The following is a 19547-nucleotide window of genomic DNA, read 5'->3' on the forward strand; positions in this document are numbered from 1 at the left end:
GAAAGTATGCATTTGAGGGTTTTCACAGGGACAGGCAGGCCTCTTATCTGAGGATGCTCTGGGCGCCTGTCTTTGAAGCCCAAACCTTTACTTTTTATTTTTAACAGGAATTGGGTGCAGTTCTAGCTGCCCGTAGCTGCTTTCTTCGGGTGCTCACAAAAAATTAGCAGTAGGCTCCCGGGGTTTGCCAAGGAAGGGCTTGCTTCTGCATAGCCGTGGGTAGGATTGCAGACTTGGACCCTTTCCCCTCCTTGCAGTTTGTGCTAATGATAATGATAATAATGATTATATATACAGATAGGTAGTCGTGTTGGTCTGCCATAGTCAAAACAAAATAAAAAAATTCCTTCCAGTAGCACCTTAAAGACCAACTAAGTTAGTTCTTGGTATGAGCTTTCGTGTGCATGCACACTTCTTCAGATACATATATATATGATTATATATATGTCTCACTCATCTGACTGGGTTGCCCCAGCCACTCTGGGCGACTACCAACAAAAAATAGTACAGTAAAAGAAAAATACCACAAGAACAGTGTTGTTCTTGGGTTGGGAATTGTATCTGTGCTAGTTGCTGGAGAGGCTTTTCTGTGGTGGCACCTGGACTTTGGAATGCTCTCTTCAGGGAGGTTTGACTGGCACCGTAGCTACAATCTTTTTGGCATAAGGTTAAGCCGTTTTTAATCAGCTGAGCTTTTGGTTTTATATTATTTATTTTTATTTGCTATATTTATATCCCACTTTTCCTCCAAGGAGCTCAAGACTGCATATATGGTTCCTGCTCCTCTCTGTTGTAACATCACTGTGTGATAGGCTTAGACTGAGAGACTGGTCCAGGGTAACCAAGTGATGCTCATAGCTGAGAGATGATTTGGACTGTTGGCTCCCCAGTCCTATAACTTGTATGAAGATGCTGTAGTGTCTTGTTATATTGTGTGTTTGTTAATAATAGTAATTATTATTATTATTTTATTTGTACCCCATCCATCTGACTGGGTTGCCTCAGCCATATATAAAATGTAACAAAACATTAAACATTAGAAAACTTCCCTATATAGGGAACCTTTCGAAAGGTTGTAGATTTACTTTTCTCCTTGGCATCTGATGGGAGGGCATTCCACAGGGTGGGCACCACAACCGAGAAGGCCCTCTGCCTCGTTCCCTGTAACTTCACTTCTCACAGTGAGGGAACTGCCAGAAGGCCCTTGGTGCTGGATTTCAGTGTCCTGGCTGAATGACAGAGGCGGAGACACTCCTTCCGGTATACAGGGCTGAGGCTGTTTAGGGCTTTAAAGGTCAGCACCAACACTTTGAATTGTGCTTATTGGAACCCATTCGGTGGAGGATGGTTTAATTTTTTTTTTTAATAAAACTTTTTGAAACTAATGTTTTGCTTGCACAGATTCCTTATTGCTTCTGTTACCAACTTCAGTATAGAGCAGGGCTTTCTGCTTTTTCTATAGCTGTCTAGAAGTGCAATGACAAACCAAAATATAAAAGTGAAACTAAATTAGGAGGGCAAGAAGGCAGTACAGGACATGCTTGAATTTGTTCCAGCTCATCCACACAATGCTTAACTATGGTTTAGTGTGTCAACACGATCATTGTAAGTATCTATACTACAAATTGTGCACAAATTGCTTCAGTCTGGATGCATTGAAACTGCATCAGAGTAGTGAATTTGTAATTTTGTTGTTTTCATTACCTCCACCTGTCAGTGTTTCTATCTTGGAAATCGTAGATACTTACAATGTGGTGTTCCATTTTCCAGGTTGTGCAGAGATTTTAATTCTGAAAGCCACAATCTCAGATATTTTACAAATAGACCCAAAGTTACCAGTTGTAGAGCACCTGTGTAATTTTCATTAGAACGCCATCTTTCATGTATTCCTGTTGTATATTTAGTGGCATCTACTTTGCATCTGTTTCAGTTATTTGTACAGGTTTCTTGTTTTCCATGTATAAGACTGATTTGTAATAATTTGGTTATTATAATAGTTTCTGAAAATTTACATAATTACCATTTTGAATCTCTTAATTGCTTGTCTTCCTTTTGTTGCATTTGAATCCAAGCTGTCATGACAGTTTTTCATATGCATATGTGAACACAGTGCATATGCACTCTTTGCCATAACAGAATTATCATTGCATGCACTTTTTTATTTAGATTTACAACTTGTGTAAAGCTTAATGACTTGCGTGAAGAAACAAACCAAGCACTCCCTCCCCCTGTATAAACTATCATCAATTTGATGTTTTTCTTGTTTTTCTGTATTGTGCTTTTAGTCTGTATGTTGCCTTTGTGATATTGTATATGAAAGTGTGGTTTATAAATATTTAAATTAAATAAATTGAAAAATTCTGACCCATTCATAACCCTGAGCTCTAAATGGACATTTAAAAATAGCTATACACTCAAAGCAGTATTCATTGGTTCTTTCTCTGTTCATTTTATCCTCAAAGAAATCTTGTATAGACCTTTTTGTTCACAATGCTGAACAACATAATACAGTGGTGCCCCGCAAGACGAATGCCTCGCAAGACGAAAAACTCGCTAGACGAAAGGGTTTTCCGTTTTCCGAGGTGCTTTGCAAGACGAATTTCCCTATGGGCTTGCTTAGCAAGATGAAAACGTCTTGCGGTTTGCTTCCTTTTTCGTAAAACCGTTAATACCCGGGGAATCCGCGCTCCACAAGACGAAAAAATCGCAAGACGAAGCAACTCGCGGAACGAATTAATTTCGTCTTGCGAGGCACCACTGTAAATCCAGGTTAAGTACTTATGGTTTAACTTAACAATTGCATTTGGACTGCCTGCATGGCATGTTTTGGGCCCAATATCTTCTGTAAGGTAGATCAACATGATTCTTTCCAGGTGGCAGGTACAGGCTTAAAATCAACAAGTGAGGTTAGGGTGGAGGTAGATTTGAACTTCTTCGGTTATTTTAGGCACTATGCTGCACAAACTCTCCTTTTTGCAGTAACTAGATAGACTGAAACAGACAAACAGGGCTTGGCAATTAAAATGAGTCAAAGAAACAAAAATGAAAGCAGACAGAAGTATTTCAAAGGTGCCACTCCTTTTTATAGTACTTTCTGCACTTATGATTATAATACTTAGTTTTGTTTTGGCCTCAGGTACTCATCAGGTGCTTTTCAGACCAGGACACATGGCAATGCCTAGGGACCGAAGCTACAATGATCCCTATTGCTTTCCCAACTCAAGTTGTGGAGCTCTGGAACTCCCTCCTGCTCAGACAGCTACACTATCCTTGAGTAGTGCATCAGGTAGTGCTGGTGGGCCCTCCTGAGACCTTGGGCAGCTGCCCAGTGCTGCTGACGCGCACCTCCACAACAACCCTGCCTTAGTCACGCACACTTAAAATCCTCAGTTACACAAAGTCAGAGTTTTCCAAACTTTTCATGTTGGTGACACACTTTTTAGACATGCATCATTTTGCGACCCAGTAATTCAATTTTAGAGGGATGCGGGTGGCGCTGTGGGTTAAACCACAGAGCCTAGGGCTTGCTGATCAGAAGGCTGGCTGTTCAAATCCCTGCGACGGGGTGAGCTCCTGTTGCTCAGTCCCTGCTCCTGCCAACCTAGCAGTTCAAAAGCACGTCAAAGTTCAAGTAGATAAATAGGTACCTCTCCGGCAGGAAGGTAAACGGCGTTTCCGTGCGCTGCTCTGGTTCGCCAGAAGCCATGCTGGCCACATGACCCGGAAGCTGTACGACGGCTCCCTCGGCCAATAAAGCGAGATGAGCGCCGCAACCCCAGAGTTGGTCACGACTGGACCTAATGGTCAGTGGTCCCTTTACCTTTACCTTAATTCAATTTTACTAGCAAACCGGAGGTTAAACTAACCTCTTTCCAGCCTCAGGAGGAGTGTGGGGAGTGTTTGCACGGCACACCTACACATTGTAGCTGACACACTAATGTGTCGTGACACAGTTTTGAAAGCTGTGCTCTAAGTCATTTTCCTGTTGTTCAATAGTTTATCCTGTAAGATTTGCTGTTCCTACTTGCTGACATGACACAAATTCTGTTCCACAAATACCTTTGGACAGCTCAACATGAATCTGATTTAATTTTATTCTGTATATATGTGTATTTAAAATTCAATTTACGTTTATATCTTTTCTTTCTCCCAAGGACCTCAAGGTATTTTACACTGAGCTATTCATCTTAGCCTCAGAATTACCTGTGAGTTAGGGGAGAGGAATGCATGTTTGAGTGGTGGAGATAAACTGGATCAAGGTATCTGCTTCATGCCTTGAGTGGGAATTTAAATCCAGATCTTCCTCAGTTCACATCCAGCATGGTATTCATTGTGCAACACTGGTTCTTAGTTATTAAAAACTTATATTCTGCCTTTTGAACCAGGAAATTTGGAAAGGTGACTCACAGATACACATTAAAACAACAAAAATGCATTAAACAAAAACAGAATGAAAGCCAACTAAAAATTCCTGCAATAAACAGCAGAAAAACTTGCCAAAAGCAGCCAAGGTTTATGAAAAAGTGTAGTGTTAATTTGGCATCAACCTTCCTGGGTAGAAGGGGAGGAGTTGCACAGTCCTTTTGTCACATTTGGAAAGACAGGCATACATACATGCATACATAATTTTATTTGTATACTGCCTTTCCACAATTCAAACGATGCTCAAGGCGGCTTACAACATGAAAAAATACAAAACTACAACATGCTTGATGTTTTTATTATGTTTTTAGAGATGTTGTAAGCCTCCCAGAGTGGTTGGGGAAACCCAGCCACATGGTTGGGGTATTACAGTAATAATAATAATAATAGCCATAATCAATTAAATATTAAAAAATACACAACCAAACTGAATGATTTCCACATAAATTACATCAGTATCTAAAATCAAGATACAAAAAACCAACAGCAGCAGCCCCCCTCCACAACAACAGCAAAACCCCCAAACATCTCAGCCCAAGAATCTGTTCAGCAGCTTCAACTTTTGCAGCTGGAATCAGTCCAGGCCCCACACTCCCAGGCCAGGTGGGAAAAGGCCTGCAAAGCAGGGAACAGATCTTCCAGTACCCTGTCTTGGGTAGCCCTCTCCTGTGATCTAGAGTTGGGCTCCTGAGGAAGTTATAAAAGTAGGGGTGGGATACCTGTGGTTCTCCAAGTGGTGTTGGATTTCAGCTCTCAACAACCTTAGTCAGCTGGCCAGTGTTGGGAGGAAAAATGGGGCGTTTTAGTCCAGCAACATTTGAAGAGCCAAAAGTTTTCCTCTGGCAACTTAGATATGTGATTAAATTCAAAGGAAAGACAGCTTCCCTGTGGCTCATCCCAGTGAACATTCTGTGGTTGCATTCTGAACCATTTGTAGTTTCTGAGAAATAGCAATTCAGATTTAACAACAGTCAGATTGAGAAGTGGCTGAAAGATGAACTGCCATCTGCTGAACTCTTGGCTCTAGTGAGTCTGGAAGTGGGTAGAGCTCACCTCTCAAGTACTGGCATCGCTGCAAAGTTAAAGAACAGGGCAAAGTGTGTTTGGCTTTTTAGTAGCTCTTGAAATAGTTGACTCTAAAAATGTTTGATATATTTTGTATCACTTAGATTACTTTTCTGAAAACGGTTTCACCTGGTATTTTTAAAACCCCTATTACTGTTTTGCCTTCAGTTTCTATCCCTGCAAGTGCAGGGGTAGCCAGAAACCTCATCTTCCACATGAGCATTGGCTCTAGTTGCATGTACAATATAGTAAAAGCCATATTAAAAAGTTAAAATCTATTGTTTACACTCGCTCTCTCATACACACAATTTTTGTGTAATGAAGAAATACAAGGTATGAGAGAAAAATGTTTAAATAGCTATTCTAGATGTTCCGAAACTTTATAATTTATTTAAATGTGCATGGTACTCTATCCTCCCCAAAGTGGGGTGCTAAAAATAAAAGCAGCTTCAAATTATGCACCGTGTGGGTATCATGAACTGAGCGAAGTACTGTAGCTAAAGCATATGTTTTGCAAATGCCATGTCTCCCCTTGAGAAGTCTTTTAGGCTTTGCAAGTAAAGAGCAGAAGGTTTATCTTTCCAGAAAAGCCTCTTCAGTCTGAAAGCACACTGGGCATTGATACTTTCCCGGGAGAGCTTTTCAAGGACTTAATAGTATATCTGTCTTATAAAACATGATTCGTTGAAAAGACTTCCTATATTAATAATTGAAAATCACTGTGATCTCAGTTTTGGAGAGTTAATCAGGCTCCTGTGAGAATAGGTCATAAATACTAATATTCTCGCTAATTATGGATGAAAACTCTTGGTGTAGATTTCAATATTTAATTTGAGCACTGCTATATGGTTCCTAATTGATCTGCCCTGGTTACAGAATCAATTTTAACTTGTACAGAGCATTATAATTAGTGAGTTGGCTGACTGTGTGGAAACCCTACAACATAATGATTTTCTTCTAATTTGCTTTATAAGGGCTTGTTTATTTGGAGCAGTTAGATTGGCAGTGTTACATTCTGACATCTGCTTTCATTAAACCTGGGATTTTCTTGTAGCCAAACAATGTTTGTATCAATCAGTTGATGAAAGGATGGTTCCATGTACATCACTTAACTTTAAAATAACTTTTAGAGGAGAGTCCCTCTTTCATATTATTTATGCTTTATTTTTATAGGTGTAGGATATATCACCCTCCTGCAAGATGAGTAACAGCCATCCACTCCGTCCTTACACAGCAGTAGGTGAAATAGACCATGTTCACATTCTGTCCGATCATGTTGGTGTTCTGATGAATGGGGAGGAGTATAGTGATGTTACCTTTATAGTGGAAAAGAAACGTTTTCCTGCACACAGAGTGATTCTGGCAGCGAGGTGCCAATATTTCAGGTGAGGTATAACTTCTTATCAGATATACTTAGAGCTTCTGGTTAAGCAAGATAAAATAGAAACTACTAAAAGTAAACTGATTTCATCTGCTCAGTGCATGTGAGCTTTCTGAACACCTATTACGGTACACTGTTTTTAACTGTGAGATAATACTTAAATTATGCTGTCATATCTTGACCTTCACTGCATAGGTATCCAGAATGGATGTTGGTTGTTAAAGACCTAAAATTCAGGATGTTCACACACTATACATGCTTTCCCCCAGGAAACATTGTTACTATGAAGTGCGGTAAAATGTGTGTATTTACATTTCATACAATGTGAGATAGAATTATGTCGTTGGATGTGAGATTTCACATTTTATTTGTTCCTTGCTTATCTTTTGAAATAGAGTTTTATGCTTTCTCCTATGGTTGTGAAAAGCAACTCTGTCTTCCTTTCTACCCACTCCACCTCCCAACATTTGCTTTGTGTTCTGCCTGGTGGTAGATGAAATTTGGGACGCAGGTGGCGCTGTGGGTTAAAGCCTCAGCGCCTAGGACTTGCCGATTGAAAGGTCGGCGGTTCGAATCCCTGCGGCGGGGTGCGCTCCCGCTGCTCGGTCCCAGCGCCTGCCAACCTAGCAGTTCGAAAGCACCTCCGGGTGCAAGTAGATAAATAGGGACCGCTTACCAGCGGGAAGGTAAACGGCATTTCCGTGTGCGGCTCTGGCTCGCCAGAGCAGCGATGTCACGCTGGCCACGTGACCCGGAAGTGTCTCCGGACAGCGCTGGCCCCTGGCCTCTTGAGTGAGATGGGCGCACAACCCCAGAGTCTGTCAAGACTGGCCCGTACGGGCAGGGGTACCTTTACCTTTACCTTTTAGATGAAATTTAGGCAAGCAATTTGAAATTTTCTTACTGAACCTTAATCTATTCTCCTTTTGGGTAGGTGTGATTGCCTTAACCATAGTTTATGGTTAAGTCCCTGATAAAATCCCAGACAAATTTCTATTCATTATCTATTTTTAGAAAGATCTAAAATCTCATAGTAAGGTTATCTTAAAAAGAAATTTACGTTGGATGAAATCCAGTGTTCCACAAGCAGACTTCTGCTTCCTCTCCTCCCTCTCCATATTGCAGATGCCATACACTCACCAAATCCACACTGGAGTGTTCCCCCATACCACTGTGTGAGTAGAAGTCTGTTCTGCTCATGGGCAGCCACAGCTGGGTAGCACCCAATATTTCTTTTTGTGTGTGTATTTGAGCAGATATAGTTCTTAAGGTTGATTTCAGCTGATGTTTTCTGATGATAGTGGAATGGCAGAGTGTTACCTGAATAACTGCCTCTTCTGCATGGACTTGGCCAAACCGTAAGATCAGCTTTGTTGGTGCATATCAGACGCTTACTACTGATTGGCAGCAGTTAAGAGGTCTGATAGACTCTCTCTGCTTTCAGTTGGTTTTTGAAAATATTTAGAGTTTGAATCTCCCTCCCAAATATACTGCTGGTGGTTGATTACAGTAATCTCAGAATATATAGCTTAGAAGAAAATAAGCTCTACCTTCTCTCTTCCTCCACATAATCATATGTGTGATGATGTAAAATAGTATACAACAGCATACTCTGTGTACCTGTTCAGTTTTCAGTATACTGCTACCCTTATCAAAATGATATAAAATGAGTGACCAACTGATTTCTATGGGTAAAGTTCAGGAAAACACTGCTGATAGTATAATGTTATTGACTTCCAAGAACATCATAGTAAATACGGTAGATACTGCACCTTCCATTTGATGTTTTACCGGACACTCTGTTGCATGTGTTGAATGAAACAATTTGTTCACTTCCTTTTGTGCAGTTGCTTCTGATAATCTGTTGTAAGTAAATTTCAGTTGAACTCTTGAATGTTTGTTCTAATATCTCATAGCAAGTGCTCAAATTCAAAGCTAAGGTCATAGTTTCTAACTTTAAGGACCAGCTATAATTTTCTTAAAATTGCATAGATTTAACTTGCAAATGAAATTATTGACAGTTGTGTTTGCCATATTCTACAGTATATGCTTCAAGTCTTACTTAAGGTCTCTCTTACCAGAATACAAGTTTTTTTACATTGTTTCTTTCTCCTTTTGTACAGAGCATTATTATATGGCGGAATGCGTGAATCTCAGCCTGAAGCAGAAATCCCTCTCCAAGACACCACTGCAGAGGCCTTTACAATGTTGTTAAAATATATTTACACAGGCCGTGCCACATTAAGAGATGAGAAGGAGGAGGTCCTATTAGACTTCCTGAGTTTAGCGCATAAATACGGATTCCCAGAACTGGAAGATTCCACCTCTGAGTATCTTTGCACCATCCTTAACATTCAGAACGTTTGCATGACTTACGATGTTGCTAGTCTGTATTTGCTTCCCAAACTTACATGTATGTGCTGCATGTTTATGGACAGAAATGCTCAAGAGGTGCTCTCCAGTGAAGGTTTTCTGTCACTTTCTAAGGTATGTATCAGTTTTTTAAGCTTTCAGTTAAAAAATAACACTCCCAATTTTATTTTTTTTGTTTGTGTAAATGTTTTTGGAAATAGGACCTGAAAATCATTCCAGTATTCATGGAGTGCAATGTTCTATTCCATGTGTAGTTATTTTCCCATTTTCTATATATCTTGGATGAAGCTTGGTTGGAGTTCTTTGGGATAGTACCAAGACTCAGATCAGAGGGGAGACAGTAGTACTTCCACCATTTTTTTTTGTGATCTTCCTGTGGGCTTCCAATCGGAGTCCATGGGGATTCTTCACTGCTTGTGAATACCTTTTCCCATGTATACACCTTTCTCTACCACATAAATGTCAGTCTTCCCCGTGGGACCATCACAACTGTTTTGGCTGTGCCACGGTGCTGTCACTATGCCTCAACCACTCTGTCCCCTTCACAGAACTGTTTTTGAAAACATGAAGACAATACCTGAAAATAGCTCTCATGTTTGGGAGGTAGAGTTGCTATACTGTGTCAGTGGTAGACAACATGGTGCCCTGCATATGTTATTGGACTACAACTCCCATCAGCCCCAGATAGCATGGCAAATGGTAAATGATTATGGGAGTTGCAGTCCAATAACATGTGGAGGAGAAGAACAAAGCAGACTTTGGGGGCTGGAAACAAGCTACCTTTATATTGAATGAAACCTCTGGGACACACAATAACTTCCACTGTAAGAGAATTTCTGCCCCCTCCTGGAAATTTAATTATTAACATAATTGTCTCCATGATAAATAAAGGTAAAGTTGGTAATCAGCAGTTGGTTATTCTTTGCTTACTAGTACAATATCACTGCTTATAATGCTGCCTAGCCTTAATATATATATTGTAAAAAGAGGAGATAAAATTGAGACATCTACTGATTGTGGTAACAGAATTAGATGCAGTGCAGTGATTCTTACAACCTTTTCTTAATGGAAAAGTCAATTATACAAAAGACTTGATTAGATCAGAAAAGATGCCAGTGAAGAATCAATATGTTACCGAAAATTAAAGGAGAAGCCCAAGGAGACAGGTTAATAATTAATATCATGTAGGTTTGTAAGTCATTCTGCATCCTTGTAAGGTGGCTAAGGTTAGCACTCAAACCTTGATTTTTAACATGTAGTAAAAGTCTGAAGCTGTTTTGAAGCTGTTCTGAAGATGATGCTATATTGTTGATGCTTTGAACACAGCTCTGCCTAACACTCTCTTAGGAGATAACTTTGAATATATTGTTTAGTATAGGAAACAAGCATCTTCAAATGTAGTTTCATCTGTTTAAAGAGACATTTCATACACCTGATGCTGAAGGTGCCCAGAAGATAAGAAAATGTGCTAGTATTATGTTCTTCTGTTCTCTGCTTTTGATACCATTGCACTGTTCTCTTACATTTTTGGTGTTTGTGGTTCTGTCTAAATTAGGGCACAGTAAGCCTGCAAACTTCACAGGGGTTATATTTCAGGGATCATTCCTAAAGCCAAAATCACATATAGTCAAAACACATTGCATTCAATGGTAGGTGGGATTGTGAAAGTCTTTTTACTTCCCAATATCTGCTCCCTTTTAACCTTCTTCTTAATTTGTAATTTTTATTTTGCAAGCACACAAAGCTGAATGCACACCAGATAAATACACATAAGTTGTGGACTTCCTGTATATATAGGGTAGGCCCTACCTTTTAGGCAGATTACAAATATTATCACAGTACTTTATTTAGAATTTGCTGATTTTTTTTAGTGGGGAAACTTTGATCATAAGTCTGCATCTTTGGCTGCAAAGTTGTATATAAGTTATATATGAGATATGAGTAAAGAATGGTGAATACTAGTCAATAAATAATGTTAGCTTTCCTGAATTGTTGAGAAAGATGTTGTGTGCTTCCCCTACCCTCTCCTCTTCCCACATACTTGTGAGAAGTTTCTTCAATCATATCTTGTGCCATCTGGACCTAGATCTGTGGCTGGTGGGTTTGGGACGCTTGGTGAAAACATGGGATAGGGTCTTCTTGTAGTGGGACCCTGCCCTGTAGGATTCTCTCCCTCTGAAGGCATTGATGCCCACTATATTATTGGGCTTCTGGCTCCAGTTTAAGACACATTTGTTGACCTGGGCCTTTGGTGGAATTGATCGGATTATTTAAAGTGTGAGGGTTATTATGAATTAATGTTGTATTTAATATTGTAATGATCTTTGAATTTTTACTTATTGGGCTTTATAACATTAGCTGTATTTTATGGGTTGTTTTAGTTAACCTTTTGTAAACTACCCTAGGATCAGAATTTCATTGTGGACATAATAGTTTCTATGGTAAATAAAAGTAAGGTTTGTGATAAGCAAACTTGTGATGAAAGGTGGCTCCAGTGGCCACTCGTGTATGTGAACTGTGGGATGCCAGGGAGTCCAGCTGTGTTTGGTTTTCAAATTGTATTTACATTAATCTTTCCTTGTTTCTTAGCCAGCCCTTCTCAGTATTGTACTGAGGGATTCATTTGCAGCACCTGAGAAGGATATTTTCCAAGCTTTGATGAACTGGTGTAAACACAACCCAAAGGAAAATCATGCGGAAATCATGCAGGCAGTGCGCTTGCCACTGATGAGTTTGACAGAGCTCTTAAATGTTGTAAGGCCTTCTGGATTGCTGTCGCCTGATGCCATTTTGGATGCTATTAAAGTTCGATCTGAAAGTCGGGATATGGACCTCAACTATAGGGGCATGTTAAGTAAGCCTCCGTATTTCCAGGGAAATGACCCTATATGTTTTCATATAATTAAAAACTTCCTTAGCGAACTATTGATGCCGAGTAAATGTTTACTAACAGAAATACAAAGCTATATAAGTGTTCACAAGGTTGTATAAGGTTATTTTGTTTACAGCAAATTGGTTGAATGGCAAAACACTCAGATCTACTGTGTTGTATTCAAAGGTTGCAAGAGCAGAAGACCACCTGTGCAACCAATATTTTTCTTTGTCTCTCCAGAAGTTGGGGGTGTTGGTGAACAGTGTGACTTGTGCCATGGAGTAGGGAGGGAAACATTGTTCATACTCGGTTTTGAGTGTTTCTTCACTCATGTTGTAACCCATCCTCATGACACAGTATACCCTGTTCTGGAGGCACTGCTGAACAGGCACACAAGTTGGCAAGATGGAGGAGACAAGGGAAAATAGCAGTAGTGTGAGTGTCCTTCTACTGGTGGAAACTTGGGTTACTTGCTTAAAAACACACTTGTCTCAAAAGATTCCTAAAATTTATTCTATCCTGAATATATCAGAAATATTGCACCTCCTTAAATTTAGGCAGTTACAAGTCATAATAAATTAATGCCTTCCCTACTGCCCTCCTCTAAACTGACTGTCACGAGGAGGCTGCAAATCTGCAGTGGTACTCTTGAGCCACTTTTTAAATGATGTTGTTTTCCTGGGAATTAGTATTTTGTGCATCTTATATAAATATAAAGTTTACCAGTAATAGAAATATTTTTGAACACTGTGGCCACAGTCCAGTAGAAATTAGCTATGACCAAGTCCACTTAAAATTAATGGGACATGTGATATTCCTGACCGTGTCCCATTTTATTGCTTCCAATGCGAGTTAATCATAAGTACCTTGTGTTGAATTGTTGTTTTGGTGAAAATAAGCAAATCTCTACACACACATATACACATAGGGGGTCCTTCTTGTAGGGTTCCCATAGGCATCTGGCTGGCCAATGTGAGAATAGGATGCTGGACTGAATGGACCACTGACCTGACCCAGCAAGGTTCACTTTATCTTCTTAATGACAGGGTAGTGGCTTTAACCAGTCACTAGACACTTCATAATGTCAGCCTTTTAGATACCTTCTGTTTTTTGCATGACTTTTTAATATCATTTGTTCCACATTTTTGTAAATAGCATAATGTGCAAGAAGAGCATAATTTTAAAACATCGTTTTTATTCCCATTCTTCTAGTACCAGGTGAGAACATTGCCACTATGAAATATGGAGCCCAGGTAGTGAAAGGGGAATTGAAATCTGCTTTGTTAGATGGAGACACACAGAATTATGATTTGGATCATGGATTTTCCCGACACCCCATTGATGATGACTGTCGTTCTGGTATTGAAATTAAATTGGGTCAGCCATCAATAATTAATCATATACGTATACTGCTATGGGATCGTGATAGCAGGTGAGTTCCAAGTCATACTCAGTTTACCAACCATACCTTTTCTTAGGCTACTGCAGGATCAAATCTATACATTAATATAATTACTTTAACAAAGCACTGGGGGACCTCTAGTTTGCAGACCTAATTAGGCCTTCCAGGGAGTCTTTATTTGGCCTTCTGAGATTGTCCTCCCCCCCCAAGCCACACCCACCACCCTTCACCTGATGTCATGTATGATTTCAGGTGTCTGGGGCAGGCAAAGCTGTGATTGCAAAGGAAGAATGGAAAGCATTTAATTATGGTCCCAATTATTTTTAGGCAAGCGGAGTTTATATTCAATGTCTCTTAAATTTGGCACCAAATGCACAGCCTGCTGGGATCAGCTCCTTGCAGGGAAGCTAATTGTTTTGACATATATGTTCTCAAGTTGCAGAGCAGAGCAACTTGAGTTGTTAAAGTCGTCCATGACGTGATAATTACCGTATTTTTCGCTCTATAAGGTGCACTTTTTCCCTCCTAAAAAGTAAGGGAAAATGTGTGTGCGTCTTATGGAGCGATTGCAGGCTGCGCAGCTATCCCAGAAGCCAGAACAGCAAGAGGGATCCTTGCTTTCGCTGCGCAGCGATCCCTCTTGCTGTTCTGGCTTCTGGGATTCATAATATTTTTTTTCTTGTTTTCCTCCTCCAAAAACTGGATGTGTCTTATGGTCTGGTGCATCTTATAGAGCGAAAAATACATTAAGCCCACTGACCAAATCCTACAGCCTAACCCTGTGGGCAATAGGATTTGGTCAGTGACACATATTAATAGTAATAGCAGCATCTAGTATAAGAAAAACAAGGATACTGTTGCAAATTGCAAGTTTCTAATAGAGCAGAATGATTAATTTGTAAAATAAGATAGCAGAGAGATGTATATAATATAGTGGATTAAAATAGGAGGTGTAATAGAGTTGAGAGTTGTTGACCAAAAACTGATGGAAAATAGTATATAACACAAAATAAACTTTCCTTTTCAGTCTCCCTTTATTCTGTGCTGATGTTTATAGTCTGCTAAATCTTTCCTAAGCTGCCTTGCTGATGTTGTAGCAGGAATGACTACTGTGGTTCAGGTTTAAATTTAGCCTATGCAGTAGGAATACAAATTACTTTTTTATGACTTTAGGTGTGTTAAATGTCTGCATTTAATGTTCCATCATGTCTGAAGGAAGACTACTTCATTTTGTTGCGACTGTGAATTTTGCCATTAAAAAGATCTCAAAGTATTTTTAGCATGCAATTATATTTCAGTTTTGAGATGTACCTGTCATGCAAATATGTGTAAGAACTGTAGTCTTGGTTACATTAAAAGCTAATACTTTGTTATATTGCCACTAAAGGTGTAATTTATTGAATATTTGGCTTTATGTTGTCTAGTAGAGTTCATGTGACCTTAACATAGTCAGTCACTAGGATACATAAGGTATTCTGTGTAAAGATGGTGCACTGATAATCTCAGTGTTACAATTAATTAATTTGCTGTTCAAAGGTCTTACTCCTATTATATCGAGGTGTCCATGGACGAGCTCGACTGGATCCGTGTTATCGACCACTCCAGATATCTCTGTCGATCTTGGCAGAAGCTGTATTTTCCTGCCCGTGTCTGCAGGTTAGTGCACAATTTGATCACATCTATGCAGTTTGGTATTATTGCCTGTATCTCAGTTGTTCCGATTTGTTGCTTAGAGCTAGATGTCAAATTCCAGTGGTTGAGATAGCTGTGTGATAATGAGAGGCAAACTGTAGGCTTGGAAAACTGTTAATCCTCTCCCCTTTTATATGCAGTCCTTTTTCTGCTAATTGTTTATCTATCTGATCGTCTTCAAGTCCTAAGCATGATAGCTTTTTGTGTATATTGTAGGCATTGTAGAGAACAACTTGGCTTTGTAAGTATTTTATAACCCCAATCAATTATGAATGTTGTCCCTAAGTTTTGGAAAAGTGATGCTGAAAAACCAAGAAGGAAAAATTTAGATTTTTTTCCTTGAATGCTCACCAGTTAATTGCAGTTTACCGTTATGGGTGATATACATTAGTAATACTTAGAATAGACCGGCTCTGAGTTTGATTCCCATTGGATACCACCCATTGATAATAAAATTGCCTAGCATGTAGTTATCTAACTTATAAACCTGTTTTAAGCACTTCTTGTTTTTTTTTAAAAAAAATTAAAGGTAGGCCCTTCCAGAGAATCAAGTACAATTTTGGACTGCATCACTTTGTTTCACCTGTAGAAGGTACTCTTTTTATTATTCAGGCAGCTGCAATTTAGCATCATAATATTAAATGAAAATGTCATTTTCCCCTTCAGTAAATTTCTGCAGTATTACAGGGATTGCAGTTGAGGCAGTGATAGTATGTGAGATGATCTCTGATTTGAAAAGCATTACTTTGTTTTCCCTCCCATTCCCTGGCCACTTTTTTTTTGGGGGGGGGATATCTTTCCCCCCTTTGGTATATATAAGATCCTACACAGATTCACATAGTATTTTTTACATCTTGTTCTAATTCAGATTGTGTGTGTGTGTGTGTGTGTGTAGGAATAACAAGCTTGTCCCAAGTATCAAGAAATAAAAGCTCCAAGGGGTAAAACTATAAGAGATTCAGAAAGTAGCATGAATCACTTCAGGGATTGCAGTTCTCGGCTCTTTCCTTTGAAGTCCTCATGGGGTTAAGGATAGCAATTCAAAGAAGCAGTAGCCTTAAAAACATAATACAAAGTTTAGTTTTTAAAAAGGAAAAGGTAAGTATCTTGTAAGAAACCAAGGCTGAGTAATACTTATATTTCTTTTCTCATAAACTTAAATTTAAATTACATTCTAATGTGACAAGTTGTTCATCCAGCAAGGGATAGCTTTTGGGAGTGCAGTAGTTCAGGGGCAGTTGGAGATGCAAAGGAATAGAGTTGCATCTCTTCTGCTGAGGTTTTTGAGGAGAAATCCACCCAATATTTATTTTGTTGTCCAGGCCTTTTTCTTTATCCTTACAATACAGACCATACAGTTTTGAATGTCTTTGCATTGCTTTTCTTTAGGAATGGGACCAAAGAGATGGAAGGGCATGTCCCTGACACAGTTTAATTTTAGTGCTGAATGCAAGCCATGCTTGCAACAGGGTTTGGCTCCACTCTGGAACCCTGGTCTACTCTGGAGCATCCAGCACAGTTCCCCATGGAGCACAAAGAAAGTATTGCTCTTTCTCAAATGCACACATTTAAGCTCTTTCTGATTGCATATTAGGGACTTGCATCTTTGCTGTAGCTGCTGTAATTGAAGTTTATCTTAAAGAAGATAACTTGGGTCAATACTTTGTGTCAGCAACTCTGCAAAGGGATGCTTTGGACTGAATAAAGGAGGGCATGAACACAAGGGTATCAGTTTGCTATTTAAGAAGTGAAAAAAGTATTCTGTACTTGATGATGGTGAAAGATAGGAGTAGTTCCAGGTGTTGTTGGACTCCAGTTTGCATCTGCCCCAGTCATGGTATCAAATGACCAGGGATAATGGAAGTTGTAGTCCCAACAGTACCTGGAGGCAGGCCCATGCGGAACTTGTCTGAGGCCCAGGGCGGCCATATTGTCAGAATAAAGTTATAAACTCAAACAAAAATGCAGCTGGTCCCTGGTGGGGCCTGCCGGCCAGTTTAGCCCTCCAAGACCTGACTGCTCCTCACTCTGCACAGGCCTGCCTGGAGGGCATCATGTTGGCTACCACTGATGATGGGAAAGTATTATTAGATCTGCTATGCTGGAAAAGCATGATTGTTAAAAGCATTAATAAAAATTAATCACTTACAAAATTATTTACTAACCTAATAAGAGGTGAGGAGCATGGAGATGTGTGCTGCTAGCCGCTTAGCAGGTTACTAAAATATTGCATTCTACCAAGTGGCCAAAAACGATGCATTCAGCATGGAATTCCAAGTTGCCAGTAGCTACCAGACAAAGAGTTAAATACAAGGCTGCATTAAAATGCTGGTAAAATATGGTGGCATGTTGAATTATTGTTGTATGCAAATATCATCTATGGGAATGGAGAGGCAAGTTGAGCTCAGCTAGGAAAGTGTACAGATTCCTTTAATTTGATGTTGTTTGGGTGGGGGGGATATGTTCCTGATGATGCATTGAGTTTTCCTGGTTATAGACTCTTGTGCTCCCTGTTTTATTTCTCCCAATTTCTTGGTTCAGGCTTCACAAAACAATACCAACTTCATATGAACATTATCACAAAGTCATACTGAAAGAGCTTGTTCCACACAGTCTGCAAACTATTCTAGTTTATTAATATTTAAATGTATGCCAGAAATTTTGCAGTAAACACAGACTGATTTAGTTGGCCTAATCAGTCATTCGTTGCATTACTTGCAATATATTGTAGCCATTATTACAGCCTGAAATTGGTTTTGAACAGCATTTTGAAAAATATAAATTAGTTTCTGAACTGCTGATGCTGTTATTGTGTTCTGTGCCTAGTGCATTTCAACGGAGTCTTGGAGTAGGCTAAACTGCTTGCTTATATATGTGTTGGTAACCTGTTAGTTGTCAGTGGGTTGGTTCCAGAGCTGCTTTCTGCTCATGGAAGGAACTGGGGAGGGGGGGGATGGAGCGGGGTAGGTAAGTCAGCTTCTGCCAGCCTCTGCTTTTCTCTGCATCCAAAGTAATTTACTGGGCTCTCTAACTCATACTGGTAGTTCAACACTGGAGCATAAAATAATCTACCGGGCTCTCCAACTCATGTTTCTTATTATGCAAAGTGCACAAAACAGCTAATTATAAAATACCGGTGATCAACTTGACAGAAATCTTTCTCTCTGGGCACCCTCCTCCTTCAGCGAATATGTGGTTGAGCCAGCTAATTTAGAAAATAGACAAAAGTCTCCAGTGGTCCTACCATTTTGGTGTCATTTATCTTGCATCGTTCTGTGTAAATTTCCGAACCTAGTTGTTAAATTCCGATAGTAAGTATTAATTTGGTTGGTAATTATCTTCTCAAAGTGACAGAAATAGGAAACATATGCAAGTGTAAGACACATTGTCAGTTTCTTCTATAATATTAGGTTTGATTATGCAAGTGACAAATGTGCCTCTTAAATCGTAAATCATCTAGTCCCCTATACACTCTTACTGATTTATTTCTTACTGTGTTTTAATGTTGCTTCATCTATCCCACAAGATGGCAAGAAATTTAGTTAGGATTTAGATTTTCCTTAATGTGCTTAGTGTTCTGGGCAGATGGCAAATTGGCATATAGCCACGTGGTGTCACTAAAGCATAACTTTCTTAAACTGGTGATTTCCTTGGCTGTTTTCCAGAGTAAATCTTAGAAATTGGTGACTTATTGGGAAGATGTTAAATTTGCATCCTTTTTAAAATCACATTCTCTTATTTTTCTATCCTTGTAACGTATTGTGTTTTGGCCTCTCTGTTTATGAAATGAGATGGAAAAATCAATTGAAGTTGAGGATTGAAGGAATAAATGAGAAAGTAAGAGACACCCTTCACCTATTTTAGTTCACATGAGTTCCTAGTAATTTTAGGGTTTTGTGAAAAGTCTGTGTAGACAGGAAAGATGGCTATGCAAATGGACCCAGACTATAGTTTCAAAAACATAGGCATCTGGGTAAAAATGTAGAATGTACAGAGACATTGGCAAATGGCCAAGCTAAGGCCTTGGCTAAGAAGTGTATTCCCTGATCACAGATCTTTTATGTCCACTCTTTTGTGTGTTTGATCATGATTTGTAGCTATAATCTGAACTAACGATTTTGTTTCACACTTGCTGATATAAAAAGAAGAGTTTTCCATGGGCTCTGATCGTAATCAATAAAGCTGACACCAAGAACTCCTCCCAGCTCAAAGAGCTGCTTTTTTCTTATCCACTCTCATAAGAGAGCAAAGACTCTTAGAATTGGGATTGACACACAGTTAGCTTGACAGAGAAGCAAAGTCTGTTTTGTGTATTGATCCCCAGACACTGGGCAATGCAC

At 39.4% G+C, this 19547-nt stretch overlaps 1 protein-coding gene across 4 annotated transcripts in view; it reads left to right on the forward strand.

Annotated features, from left to right (window-relative positions):
• BTBD9 (BTB domain containing 9) overlaps window positions 1-19547 on the forward strand; it is a 156495-nt gene that overhangs the window by 6069 nt on the left and 130879 nt on the right. For 2 of the 4 annotated variants that reach the window (XM_079969267.1, XM_079969264.1), the window contains exons 2-6: window positions 6661-6872; window positions 8992-9355; window positions 11831-12095; window positions 13326-13545; window positions 15052-15171. In XM_079969267.1, the coding sequence (XP_079825393.1) occupies window positions 6688-6872; window positions 8992-9355; window positions 11831-12095; window positions 13326-13545; window positions 15052-15171 (1154 nt within the window). In that variant the 5' untranslated portion in view covers window positions 6661-6687. Of the gene's footprint in view, window positions 1-778; window positions 1295-1462; window positions 1606-6660; window positions 6873-8991; window positions 9356-11830; window positions 12096-13325; window positions 13546-15051; window positions 15172-19547 lie in introns of those variants that run through there. The other 2 variants (XM_079969265.1, XM_079969266.1) reach the window with 2 other exon arrangements.

This window comes from Podarcis cretensis (genome assembly GCF_951804945.1).
Source record: "Podarcis cretensis genome assembly, chromosome: 3".
NCBI lineage: Eukaryota > Metazoa > Chordata > Lepidosauria > Squamata > Lacertidae > Podarcis > Podarcis cretensis.